This window comes from Alosa alosa, chromosome 2 (genome assembly GCF_017589495.1).
Source record: "Alosa alosa isolate M-15738 ecotype Scorff River chromosome 2, AALO_Geno_1.1, whole genome shotgun sequence".
NCBI classification, from domain to species: Eukaryota; Metazoa; Chordata; class Actinopteri; order Clupeiformes; family Clupeidae; genus Alosa; species Alosa alosa.
In genome coordinates this window covers 11,926,171-11,948,593 of record NC_063190.1, presented here as the reverse complement: position 1 = coordinate 11,948,593, position 22,423 = coordinate 11,926,171, and the positions used below count along the sequence as shown (strand labels likewise).

Sequence of the window (22,423 nt, the reverse complement as noted above, 5' to 3'; positions counted from 1 at the left end):
GGTAACCATATCTCTGCCTTTGCTTTCTCTTTCAGACTTTTACAAAAGTGAAATCATCAGAGACTCTTTGGTGAGTAATGCTAACTCTATCTGTCCTGTCTTAACACCTCTTAAGAGGGATGTCTTGCATTCACTTGAGCTCTATCAGTTCATTCACAGGTATGAGACTGAATAGCTGATTGGTGAAAAATAATGGCTCTGGATAGAGACAATTACTGGTAGTGCGTTCATTGTGGAGATAGTCTACTGGCATAAAGTAAGCATGCTATGTTTGGTGCAGTTGTCCCTTAGCATTGGATGTCATGTGATTACAAAAGGACAAAGAGGTCCCTGTCATGAATGACTCTTCAGCAGAATGGAGAAGCATTCTGTCATGTTTTTGGCCTGTGCTGTATTGTACATTGTTTATTTCACCCCGACACTGCTGTGGGACCACTGAGGAAGAGCTGGTACTGTTTCTACTACAGGTAGCAGCCATGGCAGTAGTAAGAGTAGAAGTCAAAGTAATGCTGTAGTTGTGTGTGCTATGTTTGTTAGTTATTGATCAGATTGGCTCCTGGTACACTCCAGAAGATCCAGATCAGAATATCTCAATCAGATCCAGATCAGATCAATTCAAATTTCCCCTGGGGATCAATAAAGTATCTATCTATCTATCTATCTATCTATCTATCTATCTATCTATCTGACATCTTTTTTTAAATACACTCAAAGTTAGGCCAATACACATGGGTCTAACTTAAGTAAGGGATAATGTATCTAGAACGCCGGTCATTATTGGGAAAATAAGTCCTGACAGGCCGAACCTGACCCCGACGCGCTAGCGGAGTGGTCTTGCTTTGCCCTGAAGGGACTTATTTTCCCAATAATGACCGGCGTTCTATACATTATCCCGCTTATTATACGGCTACTTGCCAAAACAAAAAAATAAACTCCATGATATGTCTCTTTACATTTGCTACCACCTTACTGGTATTTGCTACCATTCCGGTGTGGCTTTTGCTGAGAAACAAATAGTTCGCAACACACGCTGAACTTGAGTCAAACGTTCTTTAGAACACAGCTGATCAACCGTCTGCCTTAACTTTTGAATGAAGATCCGTTGCCATTGACAGCAGTCATTATTCAGAGGTCCTTAGGCGACAGGTAGAACTTTGGGAAATCCCATTTAAGTCAATGGAGCGTTCTACTTGCAATTCTGAAGAGCCATATAATAGGTAAGGGATAATGACGACACGGTGATCTGTTCACAGAAGTTAATGCACGGTCGAGGTTGTAAAACGGCCCCGACGTTCTGTGAACAGACCACCGAGTCCATTATCCCGCTTATTCCACTGTTGCCACTTGCGTTGTGTTCATTTCCTGTTACAATTTAAACGTTTTAATGGCTAAAACTTGTCTTTGTAGAACTACTTTCTTCCAACACATATCAACTAATTTCTCAACTTGCAGGACAAACTGCCATTACTAGTTCTAAATGGATGGTTGCTACGGCCAAAGGCCAGTCGTTAGTTCTATCTCTCCCGTTGTCAAGCGGGCGTATCCCAAGATTCTGATGAACTTTAGCTTTGAAACATCGCTATTTTACCTAGCCTGCTGTCATCCATCCAGCTAAAAGCCACCTCCGTCATATGCTACAATGTTGCCATGTTCTGAACGTCTGCATTTTACAGCTCAGATGCAACGTGACAGTTCATTTAAACTTCACGAGTTCGGCGAATTAATATACAAGTGTGATACGGCCCACAAAATGGATCTTCTTCATAGGTGTGCAAATAACATACAGTTAATGGTCGTTCTAAATTACATAGGACAATGGGAAATTCAACCAAGCAGTGGAATAATTGGCAATATCACCATTGCTACACACTGGAGGCTCTTCAATGACTCAAAAGAATATTCTGAGGGCATGGGGGGTATGATGTTCACATGCTAACAGTACAAACAACAACAACACACACACACACTGATAAATTACAAACAAACACTACAGACAATAAGATGCTACATCATCTGAAACGGATGTGTTAATGACATTATCCTTGTATGCTAGTCAAGTATGGTGTTCCTGTGTTATTCACTTCTTGATCCTTTGGCCTACAAGACAGAGAAGGTGTTTCGTTTCTCAGTGAGAATTGAGTGGCTCAGATAACTGGGGAACGTAAGGGAACCTTGAGACTATTTTCAGTATTGGCTCGTCCACATGAATGCACATTTCAGTAGAGATATGTAAATAAAATCGCTTAAGCCTACTGTACTTCTGCTTTTTCTTATTTTCTCACCATTGTGGTGAATTGTGCACTGACTGTGGCTTAATTTAAGAGTTGCACTGGCTGGTCTCATATCTCTTAAACCACTCACATAGCCATCGGCTCAGTTGAGGATGTCCAGATAAGTGTGAGGCCATCTTTAGGATGATAATTTGAGCATTCTGCCTAGATGTGGCCAAATGGGTCAGAAGTTAGTATTATGCTGGTGGTCAGGCAGCCTTTAGGCTTTTCATGGTCCCTTCATTCATTGCTTTTGCTGTCTGTTTTTGACCAACTGTGTGAATCTTTGTTCACTTGTGTGACAAAAAGACAAGAAGCCTCTCTCCCTCTTTGGCTCTGGTCTGTGTGGGCTAATTTCCCCTCTTTTCTGGTCCCCTTCCTTTCTTTCCTGTTTTGCACTGGCATCTCTCTTGCTTTCTATGTATGTCTGTCTCTCTCTCTCTCTTCTCCCCTTTCCCCTCTTGCTCTCATCCATTGTCTCCCATTTCTGCCTCTTCCGCTGCTCTTCACTCCGGGTGAAGGTCGAGTGCACAGGCGAGGCAGTGTGGGTTTGCAGGAAAGCTTCCTTTACTGCAGCACTGAGTGGAGTCTGCCTGCTCACCACCCCCTCTCTCTGTTTGTGTGTGTGCAGGGGTGTCTTGGATGAATCAGCATGTCCTGTGACCTACCTTTTCCTTTCTATCAAGTGTGTGTGTGTGTGTGTGTGTGTGTGTGTGTGTGTGGGGATTAAAGTGTTGTTGCACACGCAAACTCCAAAGCAATTATTTATTGTGTTTGGATTTATGTGTGTGTGTGTGCATTCTAGAACCCCACATGGCGTAGCCTGGACTTTGGCATGCTGCCCGACCTGCTGGACACGTCGGTGTCCTGCTTCGTGGTGCGGATCTGGGGCGGCCGAGGGGAGCATTTCCAGCTTCTCATCGAGTGGAAGGTCAACCTGGATGGACTCCGATACACTGGGCAGCAGGTAGCACAGATGCATGTGATGCGCTGAAACACATATACACACACACACACACACACACACACACACACACACACACACACACACACACACACACACAAAAAAACAAAACAAATGACACAAAATATTACTTTTACAGTCTCTCTTCCAGATACGTACACAAGGTCACACATTACACACACACACACACACACACACACACACACACACACACACACACACACACTCACTCATCTGTTTTCAATATCAGTTGTAACGCTAATCTCAAATTTACATTCTTTTGCACACACATCACTCAAACAAAATTTGTTATTGTGATTCCCACACTACTTAAATGTGTGTGTGTGTGTGGGTATCTCTTTTCTCTCTTTAGATTCGCTCCAGGAATCCAAATGAGATCATATTTGGATTAAATGATGGCTACTATGCAGCTGACTTTGATCAAAAGGTACGCACACACACACACACACACACACACACACACACAAACACAAACACAAACACAAACACACACAAACATACTTGACTCGACTGTCTTTTGCCATCGGTATAACCCAAACACGCTGTCATGGCATCATTCCTTAGCTTCTAGTTGAGTTTAGACTCTCTTAGATCACTTAGTGCTATTGATTGGCTTGTCTATACAGTCCTATTATAAACCTCCTGCTGAAAAAGTGCTGTGGTTATGGCTGAGTATGTGCTGAGACTGTTTAACAACGCTCTTTGGCGTGGTGGTCCTATTATTAGGGATGTCCCATATTGTGCTGTCCATGATATAGTTTACAGGTAGATTTTCTCCCCATGATACTAAGATATTAGTTGATGACCTGTTTTCATATGTGCTACAATGTGAACAACAGCTCAGGTGTAGAATGAGAGCAAGCTTGGTTGAAGGCCGAGTTCAAACCTTGGTGTGGAAAAATTACTGATGATGGTTTGGATGAATTTTTACCTTTGGATCAATGTCTGTGTTTACATGGCTCTCATGTCTGTAAGCTGATGTGACTTGTGGCCAAGAAGATAATAGTCAATGGTAATCATATAAGACACATCAGGGCTCTACAGTGCGCCCATTTCACTTTCGCATATCACGATAAAAATGATGCCGTCGAAAGTGCAAAAAAAATATTTAGGCACTGGGTGTGAATGACTTCTAACCATGTCAATGTTTGTCTACAAAATACACTGCAACATCAAGAAACATTACTGGTGCAAACCATAGAATCACGTCGCGAATGCAGCATAAAAACTACACCTCCCATCAACGTTAGCAGTTTCGCGTTGTGACTCACTAGTAGTCGCTTCTATCAAATCCAAGAGCACGCAGGAAAAAGCGGAAAGACTAGCCAGCCAAGATGCAAAGATTGAAGAAATTAGTTCTTCTATCCACCGAATTCATTGGATATAGGAGGAACAGGATGAGATTCTGAGAATGCAGTGAGAGAAGGAAAGGTAACCTAACATGCCTTTTAGCCCAGTTGACGTATTGGCTGCAATATGCAAAATATAGCTGTAGCGAACCGGCACAAAAGTAGCCTCCCGTAACACTCCCATTTTATTCAAAGGTAGAACGCTACTGACAACTCCAGGCTTCCACGCATGCATGTTTGTTTACACCGAATACAAGCTTAAGTGCAAAACGAAAGTAGGCCTAACGTTTGCCTACTGCCCCCATCAATGCAGATATTTCAAATAAAAACTAAAAGTATAAAACATATATCCTTGATTAGCCTATGTTGGGTTTTGTGGAAGAGGAAATGGACTGTTTTAGTAGTAGTATTAGGCAGTATGCAGTCAGATAGGTCACCATGGGCATATTTGGATTAGCTATAGATGGATTCACAAATAAATAAATTAGCCTACATTTGGCAGGATACTTGATATACAGGCTAAATGCAAATATGGCAATGTATTATATTATTTTACATTAACAAAATGTAGGAAAATAGAACAGACTGAAAATAAAGTAGGCACTGATCTTTAAAATCCTGTTTCCTGTAGCCTAAATGTTGTCAGTCATTCTTAATATTCGCAATTGGTGCACTGGCATGTTTAACTGTTAGCTGCAGTATAATGTTAGATTATTTGTAAGTTAAGTACAGAACTGACTGTGCGCCCAAATTTTTGTCTGTGCTCCTACATTTTTTAACCTGGGCGCACAAGTGCTCTTGAAAAAAAAATGTTAGTGTAGAGCCCTGCAAATCCCATGAAATATTGGGATGTATTTTTTTAGTCTAATATCACCCATGAAAGCCCAGATTAAATGACCACTGTTTCCGCACTTGGCCGCAGTCCTCTTTTACCCCCACCCCAAAACGTACCCTGTGGAGTGAAAGTAAATGGAAGTAAAGGTCATGTTGATCAAGTGTAGTTCAGCATCCTGAGCTATGGTTAGGACGGCGCTTGTTTGTTTGAATTGTTATCAACATTGTTGAGGTTCACAGAAGCTCTTAGTAGACGAGAGCTGGTGGCACTGCTGTGTTTTCCCGGGACTGTTGTGAGCTCATCCTCCTGTTTTTAGCAGACATGATGTAGCAGTGATGTAAACCTGGGCTCAGAGTACTGTTGTGGAGAGCTGTTTGTTTATCAGCAACACATCCTGCACTCAAACACTTTTCCAACGTTTGTCATAATGATACTTACTTAGGGGTTAAGTGTTGAGTATATCCTACCAAATGGCGGACAGAGTTTCCCTGTTTTCTTCTTGTGTGTTATTATCCTGGTGAGTTTGGGTCCTCAGGTATATTTCTTGAGCTGAAACAGAATCAAAGTGTGGTGTTTGTGTGTGTGTGTGTGTGTGTGTGTGTGTCACTGTGACAGGATCACTCGGAGAGGAAGAAGAACAGCTTGCTTCAGGTGGACCAGAGCTCTGTGCGAAACTCCTACAGCGTCTTCTCACTTCTGAGGTAAGAGCTTCACAGGTGCGTGATCGTTAACTAGTGAAAGCATCTGCTGTGCAGTATACTACACTTGTGCACAGACACTCTCAGTGTGTGGAAGACCCCTGACCCCATATTAACCCAGTGACCGCAGTCTACACCTGCCTGCTGAGTCATCTAGGTGTTTTTCTGCTGTTGCCTTGCAGTCCCTCCACTGTCCACCAGAGAGTGCACAATCAGCACTTTCACTCCCAACTGTCTTGTTGTGCTGCGTCTTGTTACATGAGCCAAGAGGGACAGATGGGGCATTATTATGTTTTTCGATACTAGCAGACGGCTGATGAGGACAGGAAGAAAGCAATCCCAATGCATGTTAAGGATTTTGTGACACTCTGACGGCTTGTAGACTTCCTCAGTTGTTGCAGAACTATGTGAGAGCATGGGGTGTCTTAACATCAATAACTACCCGTTTGCACCACTAGGTGGCAACATTTCACCATGTATTGATTTGTTTTCAAGTTGCGTTGATTGTGACCCGAATGAGATTGCAAAAACAACTGAGGGGACCTGGTGTTATGGCTGGACACAGAACACTGGCACACGCACGCAAACACCACAGGAGGTTCTGAGGCTGAACGCTCACCTGTTGCGAGCTCAGACCTTAGAGCACAGACGTTCACAGATGCTCTGCTTCTCTTAAATCCTTCCTACGCAGACACTTGCGGTGTGGGCATTGGTTTAGGTCAGTCCGGTCCTCATAAAGCAAACCCCCTTCTTTGCCGTGGCTCTCCACCATTCCCTCTCCAGCGGAGTCCTATTTATCCCCTTTTGTTTCTAATTAGACATATGTCCCATTCCCTGTTATTTCAGTGACAATACACACACACAGTGTACAAGAGAATGAACCAAGGACAACCTCAGAAGCATGTTGTAATCTATCCCCTCTCTCCACATAAAACGTGGCCGTGATGACTAAATTGGGGGACAGTTAGCTCTGTGACAGGAGGGCTTCCCGCGCTCATGTTGGTATGTCTGTGAGCGGGAATGCAGCTGTGGGCGCTTGAAAGTGGCATATTTTGCCGTAGCAGGGCTAATTGCTGTTGTTATCCTGGCTGTTGTGGCTGCTTTGGGGCCATGGCGAAGGGAAGCTGTCAGTGATCGAGCTGTCTGTTCCACTCATCCTGACGAAAGGGGGGATGCACTTGGGGAGAGAGGAGCCATGACTGTCCGGGAAAGAAGAGAAGGAGACACATCTTGAGTCTATTCATTTAAAACGAGTCATTTAGCAAAACGAGAAACATTCCTTTTGTCATAAGAGCCATCGGTCTCAGGAGAGCAGGGTTGAGGTCAGCCCTCTTGCGGCTAACTAGTTAGATGACTTTGGCACGTGCCGCTCAGTTTAACTTTTATTTGTGGTTATCCTTAACAGTAGGCCTGTAATATTGTGCATGTATGCATATGATTGAATGTTGTATCTGTTATTTATTTCCATTCGCCTTTCTTTATGTATGTTTACTGATGTACTGTAAACATGTATTTATTTCCTTTCTTTATGTATGTTTACTGATGTACTGTAAACATGTATTTCTTTCTTTCTTTATTTATGAGCGTTTATTTATATTATATCTGAGGTATGATTGGTCAGGGTTAGGGCTAGTTGATTATTTATTAGTTCTAAAACTGATAGTTCCGGTCCTTGATTGTGATTGACTGAATCACGTTCGATGCCGTTGTAAAATGCAGCATAAACACACACCTTGACCGCATTTCGTTGTATATTACGCTACCATAACTCGATACAAAAGTTAAAGTAGCTGCGTCTCGACATTGCTTGGCAACCATTCAGATAGAGGAAATATATTTCTTGGCAGAAGAATGATTATCTAGGAATAACTTGTCATATTTCTAGTTGCTGTGCCTTTACTTTTTGAAACTTTGCCAGGTATTTATAGTAACAGTTTTAGAAAAGCAATAAGCCACTCCGCTAGCGTGTCGTGCCTAACAACACCCCTTAGCTGTTGTAGAATCAGTGTAACCTACGGCCTCTCGGGGCTTATTGCTTAATTAGTTAACATGTACATTTAGAGTGTTAGTTTTACTCCACCCAGTATGATTTTTGGTTCAGTGATTCTTGAAGAATGTGTAAACTCTTAATTTATTGGTAGTTTTGGCTACAATTTATAGTTTACATTTTTCAATAACTCAAAAAATAATTGAGTAAAGTATCTATTTATCATCTTTCTATTAATATACCTTGTGAGAATGCTGTGAGGAAGATGAAACAACCAGAGCATTGTGAATCCAGTCAGCCATTTTGTTTGTCATCAGAAAGGCTAAAAACATCCTGTTAGTTTGCACTAGACTGGTTAATTGGTTGATTTATGAGAACAACTTTCAGATGAGGTGAAATTGGATCTGTTTGCTCAACACTTTCAGCTCATGATTTCCTCTTCAAGCCCAGAGCAACAACACACACACGCAAACGGGAAGGTGTGCGTGTGTGTGTGTGTGTATGTGTATATAGTGTGTGGAGTGTGTGTCAAGGCTGTGGAGTGAAGGTGTGACCCAATGCACAGAGGCGTTAACTCCTTCCTCTACCTTAGCACCCTTCCCTGAGGCGGTGGGTTGCCCGACTACCCTGCTTCCTCGGCAACCAAAGCATTCCGAGGTTCTGGATTAGGAGATCCAGGTTTATCCAGATTGAGCCCTCATCGGCCCCACCGGAGAGGGGCCACCACCTCCACTACCTCCACCACCACTCATCCTCCTCACCCCTCCCCGAGGCCTGGGATGGCCGTCTTCGCCCAGTGGAAAAACAAACTTTGCCCTAGACCCCCAGTAGGTGTTGTTGAAATGAACATTGTTGTTTAGTTTCTACCTTACCACAGGAAGGTATCATCACAACACCAACCCTGCGGCAGTTTGAGAGCTTAGGGTTGTCTCAAGGAACTTCTCAAGGAGTCTCTCTTCTTCATTTTTCTTTTTGTCGCATGTGAAGAGAAGAGGCCTACTCTCTGTTCCTCATCATCAGGAGATGTGCTTCATGTCAGTAATTATTATTTTCTTATAAGTGAAGCAGACATCTCTGATCTCTGGACTTCTATTGTTTTCCATTTTAAAATGTGAACACTCTCTTTTCCCCTTATAAGGCATGTTGCATGTCGGTAATTATTTCATGATTATAAGTCTTGCCAACTGGTATGTTGTGCTGTGGACCTGTGCCAAGCTGCCAGCAACTCTCCGCAGTGTTTAGAGCAAAGGCCTCTGCATTTGACGACGTGTTTGGAGTGTGGTCACGCTTCAGCAAGTGTCTCTTCCCCATCCTCAGCTTGCCGAAGCCCAGGCGAGAAGATGAGAGCGCAGCCCTCCGGCCCCTTAATCTCCCTGCTCTCATCTAGAGTGCATTTTTCTGGGATCGCAGGAGCTGATTGCTCATCAGGCATGTGCGTTAGTTGCTCGTCTCCGAGCTTCAGGTTTCTCTCTCTCTCTCTCTCTCTCCCTCTCTCTCTCTCTCGTAACGCCATTGAGTCTTAACAGCAGTCAACGCTGAGCACACTAACCGAACTGTCTCGGTCATACAGAGCGTGACACAAACCGGAGATCACAGATGACCTTCTCTGGTGTATGTCTGCATTGTAATCAGCCAATGACCGATCCAAAGTGACTTATAGCTATCACAGCATAGTGTAGAGTGTTGATGTAGTGTAATTGGAGTGTACCGTGATGAACAGTGTAGTCACAATATTTTTTTTCCCCAAAGCGACTCACTATAGGTAGAATCACAACATACTGTAGTTTGTGTGTCAGTGAATGTGGGTTAGTGAACCCCATGAACTTGTTGTTTTGGTTGTGAGTGACATTGCCCCTTTGTGCTGCCAGGCATGCCTCAGGAAGCTGCTCTTTTATCTCCCATTGGACCATCAGTGTCGTCTGTGTTTAGTGGTGGGATGGAGAAGTGTGGGGGGTGGTTGTTTGATTACCCCCACTGTCTAAATAAAGTCTGCCGCGTAAATAGGTGTCGTCGTCGTCTCTCTCTTTAAAGGAGTGTGGAGAGATGGAGAGGAAGTGTAACCCCCTAAACACCCGCCCCCTCCCCATCCCTGAGAAATTTCCATCAGAGTGACAATCTTATCTGGTCTCCATGTCAAGGCAGATGTTTGGGCAGCAGAATGGGATCAGTGTGAGAGTGTTGACATTCCCTGTTTCTAGCTGAATTATCTGTGTTCCTATTCTAAGGCTTCGGCCTGCTGCTCAACCCAACTAAGCGTTAGCATTTTTGTTTGGTTTCCTGGTTTTGTTTCTGTAAATATCTTTGAAATGTTTTTTATTAGTTCTCATAACAAATTCAGATTGATTGATGCGATCAATCATGTCTTCAGAACTACTTTGTTGCACAAAACAGATGTTACCGTTCATATTTTTAAGTGCACATTCAATTGAAAACATCTTTGAGAGACAGAATCGAGGACATATTGAAGCGCAACTTGATGCTAAATGCCCTTCTTACCTGATGTATATTTCCACTATTGTGTTTTCAGGGTTAGTTTATTAGTATCCCAGAAAGGTGACCATGACCCACACATTCAAAGCTGATGAAAATAAATTGGTGTGGAGAGAAACATGTATAGATTGTAGTTGCCAGTTCTGTGTTTTCTTACAAGTCATTCTTTCTGTGATTATACTCTAATTATATGGAATAAATAGCCTAATGTGTTTTCCAAACAAATCTGCTTATGGTATGCTATTTAATGCAGCAAACCTAAGTACTTTGGACATCTTGTACAGTCTTCCTCCTTAATGCACCCACCCCCCTATATTGTCCAAGTTGGCCGAGGATGCAATCTTCTGTTTCCACTGATTGGCTTGTTTATATCCAGCTTTATCTCTGCATGCCAGCGCACACATCTGTCTTCACTGATGATGCTGATTGTTAGTTGCTGGAGCTGTTGTGTTGCACACAAACAAGACTGAATATTTACTTCGACCATTTTGTATTGGCAGTCATCGTAAACACACAAATGTATGCATACACACAGCCATGCGTGCCCTCTATGGCTAACGAGTAGAATTCAAGTAGACCTAAATGAATGGAAGACATAGGCTAATTGAAGAGTTTCTCTTTCCCCTTCCACTCTTCTGTAGTCTCATCAGAATATCTTGAAGTACAGAGGCACCCTTTTACCCTTTACCTTTGGCACCTGAAGATCTCCCTCTCTTTCTTTCTTTCTTTCTTTCTTTCTTTCTTTCTTTCTTTCTTTCTCTCTCTCTCTCAACTCTCCCCCTCTCTCTGCGTTCAGTGTGCCAGTCGGTACGTGTCCGGCTCTAACTATCCACTGCCCGTTTGGCTGCTGGAGGCTGAGGGCAGCACTCGTCCCAGACAGCTGGAGCTGATAAGGCGGCAGACTTGCGTGAAGGTGGACGCGCTGATAACCGCGGCTCATCTTCGCGACGTGCCGATATCAGATTCCTGCATCCTTGTTAGTGCCAGAAGCCATCAAATCTCTGCCGAACCTCGCCCCTGAACACCTGACGCATCTGAACATCGGTGTAAGTCTTGGCCTGTCAAAGCGGTATCGTGACGAGCCGACAGTCACTGGCGCTTATCGGACTGCTTCTAGTGTGTTCTGATGAGGCGAAACGAGGGGTGAAATTAGCTGAGCCGTCGTGAATGATTACGCTGCCTCCACTCCCTCCGTTCAGCCCCAACTCTGTGAGGGTTGAGGGTGGAGTGAGCCCAGCCCCGGGGCAAGTCGTGACATGATGGATGCCAGGAATAGGCTAGGCCACATTACGCCCTTTGAAGTGCTAAAGGGTCAAACGCGTTAGCGCCACGAGATCATGTGAAGATGCAGGCTTTTTTTTTTAAAGGGTGGGATGGACGGATGGAGGGAAGAGTGCATGTGTGTGGTTTTTTTATTGCCGACTCAAAAGAATAAAATGGTCATCACACCTTTCATCCTCTCTCACTTTCTCTTTCTTTCTTTTTTTCTTTTCTTTCTCTCTCTCTTTCTTTCTTTCTTTCTTTCTTTCTTTCTTTCTTTCTTTTTTTTCTTTCTTTCTCTCTTCATTTCTCTCTCTCTCACTCTCTCTGGCTGTCATGCAAACATTGGTATTTCCCTCAGTGGAAGCAGATCTCTGGCTAAATAAGCTTTCAGTATGTCTCTTCATGGCCGTAAGTCAGAGAATAGGTCATCACTGGTAGTATGTGCCGTATGGTCATGGAGCTGGTAGCTGGGCCTAAGGCATGTCCGAGGTTTCTGTCATCAACATGGGATTATTCGTCTCTCTAAGCGCCTAAAGCTGCACTCTTGCGGTTCCATTAGGCGTTCCGAGTCCGACCCTAAAATCGTGGGAACCCTGCAATCTGCGGCTCCTGCTACCCAAATTGTGAGTCTTGGCAGATCAGGGGGTGACTGCGCTAAAGGGGGAGGGAACAGAATTTGATCAGGGTTTGGACTCTAGTTCTCCATTAAATTTGATTTGTTCTTGACATTACATTTACCAGGGTCTGGGGGACACCACAGTATTCCATTGCACGCATTTGGTTCCATATTTTATAGATGTCGGACAGAGAGAATCATTTTGGTATGAAATTAGTGGAGAATCAAAAAAGTGCATGTTATAATATTGTACAGTGTTTCCCACAGAATTGGATTCAATTATAGTGTGTATATATACAGTTGAAAGGCTGTTGATGTGTGGATGCAATTCATAACGTTTTCTACATAGTTAAAATAAAGGTTCACGTACTTCTCCTTGGGACAAGCACTTTTGAATTTTGGAAAACACTTTTCCATTTACATCGGGATTTTGCAAACATTCAGTGTCAGAGTCAATAAAATGAGCCCTTCAACGAAATTGACAAGCAGCTCTAAGTAGGCTAAGCATGCTAAATTCGACATCCAAACAGTATTCTAACATTAGCTTTGAGATACTGCTTGATTCTATAACTTAACTTAGTTAGGTCTCTTCAATGTAGCCTACTATGTTGTGATAAGACCTTAGCAGAGTTCACTTCAATGCAGCAGTTTTGAACAAATTTGAGCAGCATGGTCACGATGCTAAGCGGATTTAATAGCAATTTAGCCAGATGTCTTCTATACAATGCTTCTATGTGGCAACAACAATCCTCCAACAATCGTGAATATTTTTGTTAAATGCACATGCAGAGGAGTGGCAGCGGGCTATGAGAGAGAGCGGGGCGGGGCAAGGAGGCAAAAAAAACGCAGCTTAATGACAATGCAAGGATTTGACCCACTGTTTGAACACTGTTATATTAAAGGTAATAATTACAGACACTGCAAATTGATGAATATGGGGTTCTTTCCAGGATCTGAGCTGTTTAGTGAAATATTATGAAGGCTGAACTTCCCACAGGACCCGTCTCGAACAACACAATAGAATTACAACATGAATGATTTGATTTAGAGTCTGGATCGGCATAGACACCCTATGATCCTTATAGGGAGTGGCATGGATCGCACTCATGCATACCTTTTCTTGTCCATTGTTTTTGCATGTGTTTTTGTTTGCCTGATTATCTTTATAGTCTGTCTTGTGATTTTTTTCATAGATATGCGGTACTGTAGGTTTATTATATAACATTTATAATAATATTAGTTAGGTGAATGCAGCATTTGCATTTCTTTAGTCCATAACATGATTCCCAGGAAAAAAAAAAAAAAAAAGAATTTCAGTAAATCTGTCCAAAATGTCTAAAGACTCCTGCAGTAATGACCCTAAATGCTGGAACAGCAGAGTGGGGAGTCATAAAGAGAACAAGCAAAAACCAAAACAAACAAAATGTATCAGTATTCCACATGTATCAGTATTCCACATGTATCGGTATCCTCAGAGCCGCATCCACACACTTGAAGCTCTCGGCAAACAAAATTTACGGCACGTGAAATGGCCAACCTCGGTATCTCCTTCCCATCCCTGTTTTCGGCGTATTCATTTGTTTGGAGTCGTGGCAGTAAGTCTGTCACCATGAACTCATTCCGTCTGTTCTTTTCATTTGGAGCAGTGGAGACAGGAGGGGAAAAAAAGAGAGAATCAAAGACATTTGAGGTCCTGTCTCTTTGGAGTGGAGCGAGCTGATGCTGCTGATTGTGTGCCGTGCATCTCTGAAGGGCTAATGGGAAAAAGATGCCGGCGTGGTTTCAACTCCGGCCAGAGCTGGGATCTGCTCCGACAGTGACCCTTGGACAGATCTCTCTCTCTCTCTCTCTCTCTCTCTCTCTCTCTCTCTCTCTCTCTCTCTCTCTCTCTCTCTCTCTCTCTCTCTCTTTTTTTTTCTTTCCTTTCGTTAAGGCATGGGAAGCACTTTGGTCACTGGACTGACAGTACAATACAATAGAATAGTTGAGCAATGGCATGACAGGGATGAGTCAACATGGTGCCTCCATGGGGTTTTTTTTTTTTTTGAGGGGGACCCTTCCCCACTCTCCCAGTCCCCTCTTCCACAAACACACACATCCGAGTTGATGGAAGATTTATCTAAACCTCTGTTTCCTCTCCTGCCCTCCTCCCCCACCCCCCAGGCTCCACACTGCCCAGAGGGCCATTAAGCAGACCCAGGTGACCGTGCAGAAGATCGGGAAGGAGATTGAGGAGAAGCTGAGGACGACGGCGGCCTGCACAGAGAGGGTGAGTCCAGTCCCTTTTCACCGAGCACCGCTGAGTGACCGTCTGGGGAAACAACAATGCTCTGTGAGACTCACTAGTGATGTCAGTGAAACCGCTGTGTGTGTGTGTGTGTGTGTGTGTGTGTGTGTGTGTACATGTTTTATCTGTCCACTGAGCAAAGAAGACCAGTATGAGGTCTGCTTAGAGAGGCGTGGGAGGGCTGAGCTCTGCTCTGTGTGTGTGTTTGAGGGTACAAACGGTACACAGTGTTCCTTCCTGGCTCAGACCGAACTCGTCTCAAACATGGCCGTCTGTCAGTCAGCTCCTGAGCGACTAGTTAGCCATGGCGTCGACTCCACTTCATCTTGCAATAACAAGCGGAGAGGTACGCTGCGGTCGAACCCAGGGCAGATTGTGTACCTTGCTTTACACAGATCCTCATAAATATGTCATTAGCTCCTCAGGCAGTTAGCGTATCCTGTGTTTGGATGGATTTTTGTGGAGTAACAAAAAAGAGGTACCTTTACACACACACACACACACACACTCACACATTCTCTCTCTCTCTCTCTTGCACTCACTCACTCTCTTTTACATTCACTCACTCACTCTCTCTCTCTCTCTCTCTCTCTCTCTCTCTCTCTCTCTCTCTCTCTCTCTTTCTCTCTCTTTCTCTTTCTCTCTTACACACACACACACACACACACACACACACACTCTCTCTCACACACACACTGCACTTGTGTTACGGCTGGCTTTAGGTTGAGGCCTGGGGAAAAGAGGGAGAAAAGCAGACGGTGTTTGTGTTTCCACATTTCACTATATCCTTGAGGAGAATCAGAAACCCCAAAAAGAAAAGAAAAGCATATTTAACATTTCTGGAGTTGGCAGGCGGGCAGCTGTGAAAATGGAGCCCTAATCCCTGGTCTTAATGTTGTGTTTATTGTAAACAGGCACTTCAAAAGGCGTCCCCCTTTTTACTCTGGGCAGGCGAGGCCTGCAGGCTTTGACACCTCCTCTGCCGCCCAACACTCTCTTCATGGAGGTTTAAAAGCAGATCAGCGTTCAGGCTCCTGTTACCCCCACTTTAGCCCTTTTTTCCCCAAACACTTAGAGGGGGATGTGACATCCTGCTGGGTGAACTGAACGTGTCAGTGAAAGGAGAGAAAAAAGTCACTCTCTCTATTCCTTTCTCTCATTGTCTGAATATGTGTGTTTCTGTACCTTTGTGCATGTGTGTGCTTGTCGGTGTTTGTGTATGTGCCTGTGCAGCTGAATACTTTGTGTGTGTGTGTGTGTGTGTGTGTGTGTGTTAGAGAGAGGAGGTGCACAACATTTTCCCACTCAGTCACTGGCACGCAACGTGTGTGTGTGTGTGAGGAGAGGTGCAGTAGAGGGCACAATAGAGGGCATGTACACCACAGCCCTGCACATTTTCCCGCTCAGTTACTGGCATGCAACACTCGTATGTCTGTAAGTGTGTGTGTGTGTGTGTGTGTGTGTGTCTCCAGCTGCTCTTGCTTAGTCAGGCTTTGATGCCGGCCAGTGCTGACTGACTGTCCCTCCACCTGTCGTTCTGCAGCTGCCCCCCACACAGAGATGGGGGGGTGGGGGGGTGTATTTGTGGTAGGGAGAGGAGCGGGCTGCTGGGGGGGGATATGGGATGGAGGCAGATGGGATTTGTTGACACTCGGAGTGGTACACAGGTGTTGACGAGCTGTGGTTGGAAACATGTTGGTGAATGTATGATTGGCATTGTGTTTTGGAGATGCATACAATGGATGGCAGGTAGCGTGTTTGTACAAACACACGCGCACGCACACACACACATTCAGCGTAGCGTAGCAGGTAGCATGTTTGTACACACACACGCGCACGCACACACGCACACACACATTCAGCCACTGCCACTGCACTCACACTCTCTCGCTCTCTCTCTGAGAGGTGTTGTAGCGTGTTGAGTGGCGTGGCTGCAGCTGGTTCGTGCCAGTGGCAGAAGTGGTTAACACGCGAGCAGCGAGGGCCGCATTCCTGCTGCATAAGGGCCGGGCCCCCACGAGCCACAGCCAGCGCTGCAGCATGGAGGCCCTATCTGGCCCTCACACACACACACACACACACACACACACACACACACAGCGCTCGCTATCAGGCCCTCACCTTCAGTCACTCACACACACCCTCAGCGCTCGCTACTACAAAGAGCTCACAACATGGTCGATAAGCTTCGCTCACTTTCATCCTGCCCAGATCGCCATCTCTCTCTCTCCCTCCCTCCCCCCTCTCAACATGGCGCTGTTAGTCAATAGGTAGGTAGCCTGTTACAGTTTACAAGTCGCCAAGTCGTCAGATGTGTTTGATGGATATCAATGCAAACAACCTGCTATGTCAGACAGACAATTGCATCCATGTTCTGACTGTGTGTGTGTGTGTGTGTGTGTGTGTGTGTGTGTGTGTGTGTCACTGCTGAAGTCACAGCTGCCGGTTTCTCCCTTCACTGGATAATGAGGTTGAAATTCCTGTGTGTGGATTGGAGGAGGTCCGATCTGAGGGCTGTGGAAGTGTGGTATAAAATTATCACTAATGTCTGTAAACATCATGATGAGACAAAGAGTGTTTAAACGGTAAAACATGTATTTATATAACCTCAATGACAATCAAGTAATACCCAGACATCATTCTTATATAATAACCTTTTATAACTTTTTAAATAACAAGTTTAACTATTTCTAATAACATAACAAAGCCATCCTACCAGAATGTGCACTCTGTATCCCGATGTCTCTGTTTGCTGCCCTGTGTCTCATTTTGTTGCACTGTGTCTCATGCTGCATTAGCCTAGGCCTTTTGAAGAAACCAAAGTCGGCCTTGAAGCTGCAAGATAACGCGTACACAGGGCGAGCTCTACTCATAACAACCAGTAGGAGAGTGCAGGGGGGGGCGAACGATATTTAACCCATTCACAATGTATGACCTGTGATCACTCTATACTGTACACCCCTGAACTTTCTGTAAACTTAATATTGCTGACTTGTGAAGATAAGAGCGAACAACGATCCTTTCATAACGCCATCTGTGGGTTCGGGGTAGTGTTGTGACAGCATTGTGGAGGGGTATAAGTAGGAGAGTTCTACCTTTGTTCGGGAGTGCCTTCTCGAGATACACTCACGGTTTATTGCTGTTGGTATTGCTGCTAGCATCAATAAAACCATTTTTGCATCGAATTCTGCCTGCTTGAAAGCTCCTTTTTGCTTTAGCATAAGTTTTATTGGTGATTTTTCTTGAAGTCGTGAGCTCAATTTTCTACTTATCCACTGGCCGATTTGATGACCTTCCACCACGACAGAAGGCTGATGAGATGCAGGTCACATTAGCCCTCATAGAGGTGGATTAGGATAGCCAATCATGGGATGATATCGCACAGCTTAGTTGACAAAAGAAGGCTCGTACTCGTCGACACTCTATCCCACACTCTCACTATATCGGCCTCCATCTCTCTCTCTCTCTCTCACTCACACACCCACACACTCATTACTGTAACAGTCAATAACAACACCCTTACATATAGCTTGTGTCCAGAGCATCAAACTCAGTCACTACATCACGTGCGCTACATAGTGTTGAATGAGGAGATGTTCTGACCACAGTGGCCAGACTCACCTGCTCATCCACTTCCTTCCCTTTTCCCGCCTTTTTCCACCTCTTGTCTCGTCTCCGCTCCCAACCAAACTCCCTGCTTCCTCTCTCGGCCCCATCGGCCCCATCGGCCCCACGCACCATCCCTCCCGTGCACACAGAGAGCGGCGCGGTGCGGCGGACGCGGGGGCTCTGAGCTGAGGCTTGAGGGCTGCTGCTGTGCAGACAGATAAAGGGGAGACTCCGGAGGAGTCGTTGACGGGATGTTACGGGATATTATGGGATGCGAGGGGACGTGATGAACGACTTGCCGCTGATGTTTCTGTTGGCTCGGCCCGAGCTGTCAGCAGCAGCGCAGCATGTCTCGCTGGACTCCTCACAGGCACACAGTGTGTGTGTGTGTGTTTGTGTGTGTGGGGTGCCATGCCAGGGATGCTTTTCATTTACCAGGCATTAGGCTACCTCTAATTAGCAGTTCTAGTTTTCATTCCTACCGTTATATTATTACCTCCACCAAGAGGTTATGTTTTTGGTGTGGTTCACTCAGGCCCGATTTTCATAAAACTTGGTGGAAACGTGTAGCCTGGGTGAACCCAGACAAATCTTAGTACCGCCCCTGACCTTCGCCTTCAAACTGCCCCTGTCCTATCTGGCATTGGGAACAAATAGCACTCGACTCTGGTGCTCTTAGTTTGATCTCGCACACATCATTGGATTAAGTGTTCATTGGCGTTCAGTGGGACAGAGTAGAATGGTGTCTCAGAGAGAGGAGACTTGTGTCTGATAAGGCCTTAGGTTGTCACGACGACGCCTCGGTCTTATGATGCTGACTCGCATGCTAGCTCAACTGGCACCATGTGAGGGAGGGTGTTTGGGCAGTGATCAAACGGGACACTGACGTGGAAGAGTTTTTTTTTATATAGCTGTGGCTTTGTAAAATGCCTTGAGACAGACAACGTCAATTGTTAATGGCACTATATAAATGAACAAAATTATTATAATTAAAATTCTGCTCTTTTCTCTGTTCCTGGTGAGATAAAAGGCCTGCTTAAATAGACTTGGTACTGAATGCAGAGACGCCTGTAAAGGGTAGGAGGAAACATGGCTTTTCTTTTTATCTTGAAACATATTCTCATACCAAATTTGTCAATTGTCAAAAGCTCTTTTGTCTCCTTTTTCCCCCACTCCTAGATGTCTTTAGAGAAATAAAACTACTTTTGAGTGACACTTTAATACCTTAAGAAATCCTCCCCTGTGTTGTTGTAGTGGCTTTGTGGAAGGCTCGCTCTGGGTGGCAGAAGGTCTATTTCAGGCCTGTTGGACGCCCCCCTCTATTCACAGACAGCAGACTGCTCATTTATTTCAACCGGCTATATTAAAAATGTCAAGTTCGTTCTTGCCAAATGAGTAGCTGCACACACGTACTCCCTCAAGACACGCGCACACACACACACACACACACACACACACACACAAAAACCTTCTGTAAAATAAATCCACATTGTAGCCCTTTACCACCAACTCTGTGTGTTGTGTTGTTTTGGGGCCTGTTTTACGTCTTTTAATCTTGAGCATGTTTACCCACATAAATATGTATGTCCACTTTTCTTTTGTTCCTCTCCGCTACAAACACGAAACATAAAGACGTTTAGCTGGGTCTTTTTGATCCTGAGGAGCTAAACAGAACGCCATCTCATGAAACACTTAAAAGTACCGTGACATTTTCTCAACCACCGCCCCGGCTGCGGGAATCGAATGTGATCTTCCCCGATCGGGTTGTAGCCGGCGCCAGTCGAGCTCCAGGACCCCTACCGATTTCCATAATACCAAATTCCTCTTTCGTCCTTTCTCTCCCTCTCTCTGCCTCCCTCCCTCTCCTCGCCATAATGATATTCTCTTCTCTGCCAGCATGTTTTGTTTCGTGCCTCTCTCCCACCCGGCCCTTGAGCGGGCTGACCAGTAGACCACCAAACGCGGGTGGTACTCTCATGCCGCTGGTGTGGTTTGGGAGCTACCAGACCCTTGTCGACCTTGCCCCACGTCCATGCCCCCAAAATACAGTTTTAAAAGAGGCCGCTTGTTCTGTTCAAGGGTGTTTATTGATTCCCCGATGCCTCAAATCGTTGGAAGGCGTTTTTGGGAGCCAGCCTGGTTTGCTCTTTATGGTGAGGCCAGTGCTAAGAGTGGGGAGGCGTGGAGTGAATTATTCATCAGCTGATTTGACTATGCGCCGGCAACGGTGGTAGCAGCGGCAGGACTGGGGTTGAACAAGGCCAGCGCGAACAGGGGCAAAGCACTTTGGGTAATGAAAAGCACAAGGTTTTTGGAGAAGAGCACGTGTTTCACTCTGGACACTCTTGCGCGCTCTCTCTCTCTCTCTCTCTCTCTCTCTGCCACTCTATGTTTGGGTCTCTCTGTCACTCACTCTGTGCACTCTTTCCCTGTTTATCTCTCTGTCACTCACTCAGTCACTCACTCACACTCTGTCACTTTGTTAGTTCTCTCCTCTCTCTCTCTCTGTTTCTGTCCCAGCAGAAGAAAGAACGGAAGTGCAGGCATCTGCACATCACCTGTGTGTCTCTTTGTGTCTCTCACTCCTTTGATCACATGTTCTCTCTCTCTCTCTGTCTCTCTCTCTCTCTCTCTCTCTCCCTCTCCCTGTCCCAACAGAAGAAAGAGCAGAAGTGTAGGTGGTCATCAACTATGCATCTCTGTGTCTCTCACTCCCTCACTCACTCCTTCCCTCACTCCCTCACTTCCTCACTCACGTGTTCCCTCTCTCTCTCTCGCTGTCCCAGCAGAAGAAAGAGCGCGAGTGCAGGCACCTGCGCATCAGCGTCCTGCGGAGTGAGCTGGAGAGGCAGAGGAAGGAGCTGGCCAAAGAGATGGACACGCAGCACAAGGAGAAGATGCAGCTACAGAAGAAGGGTAAATACACACACACACACACACACACACACACACACACACACAATAATTGATCAGGTAACCAGCAAATGAATACTTGAGTCATCGTATGCATGAATGAACACCTTAAATGCATACATTATATACATGCACACACTTGAAAATTAAAAAAAAAACTTAAAATCCCCACTGGCGGCAATAAATGAATGAATGCATGGCGGAATGAATGACTGAATATGCTTACAGTTGAACTAAAGCACTTTATATACATTGAAATCCCCAGTGGCCCCTTGATATTGTGCATCTAACATTGACGTAAGCACTTATCAGTGATGCACTCTGAAGAATCTACAGTGCAGATGTTTATCGGTGCACATCTGGTTAGTCTCATGAAGTAAATCCATTCACAGTGTACTTCACTCACTCCGTAAACCCTCGCAAAGTGCACTTGAAACTCACACCAAAGGGCTACTGATTGCAGCTGTACGCATGCAGTAAACATGCAGCCTAAAATGATAAAGTGTAATGGGAACAATTAAGTGGATTTTTAGAGATTTGTATATTTTTTTTTATATCAAGATGAACGTTTCGTATTGGATATTAAAGTCTTTGTAAGGCATCAAATATATGTCTTTAAATTGTAAATGTAGCTTTTAAGGTTCCCACAGTGTCACTTGCTCTCTGGAGGATTGATTGAGTTTTTTTTTGTGTTTGTTTGTTTCAGTCCACCTCCTTTGTTTGGTGTGAGTGCCGGGTCGGTGGGTTGTTAGGGGGCATTGTTTGGAAGCCCGTTTGATTGATAAAGGCCAGTCGTGTTTGACCAGGGAGGCTGCGGCACTCCTCCACTGTGTTATCCCTGCTTTCAAAGAGAGAGAGGGAGAGGGGGAGAGAAAGAGAGAGAGAGGAGGAGAGAGTGGTTAATGATTGAACCGTCGTGGCGGCGTCTCCACGTTGCATTGTGTTCCTAATCCCCGGTGCCTCGGCTCCGGGCCCACTGCTCAGGAGCAAACATGGACCCGGGCCCAAGCAGACAGGGACGGGGCCGCTTTGAAGCTCAACCTGACTAATTGCTTCCAGTGGAGCTCTGCTAGTCCAGCTAGCTTCCTACCAGACCACGAGGCCCAGACTGGAGCGCTTAT

General features: G+C 45.0%; 1 protein-coding gene across 1 annotated transcript in view; it reads left to right on the top strand.

The window, feature by feature from the left end:
- uvrag (UV radiation resistance associated gene) overlaps positions 1 to 22,423 on the top strand; it is an 85,542-nt gene that overhangs the window by 1,244 nt on the left and 61,875 nt on the right. The window contains exons 2-7 of the mRNA XM_048234452.1: positions 36 to 70; positions 3,076 to 3,237; positions 3,608 to 3,682; positions 6,055 to 6,140; positions 14,657 to 14,762; positions 21,176 to 21,305. Coding sequence (XP_048090409.1) covers positions 3,106 to 3,237; positions 3,608 to 3,682; positions 6,055 to 6,140; positions 14,657 to 14,762; positions 21,176 to 21,305 — 529 coding nt within the window. The 5' untranslated portion in view covers positions 36 to 70; positions 3,076 to 3,105. The remainder of the gene's footprint in view (positions 1 to 35; positions 71 to 3,075; positions 3,238 to 3,607; positions 3,683 to 6,054; positions 6,141 to 14,656; positions 14,763 to 21,175; positions 21,306 to 22,423) is intronic.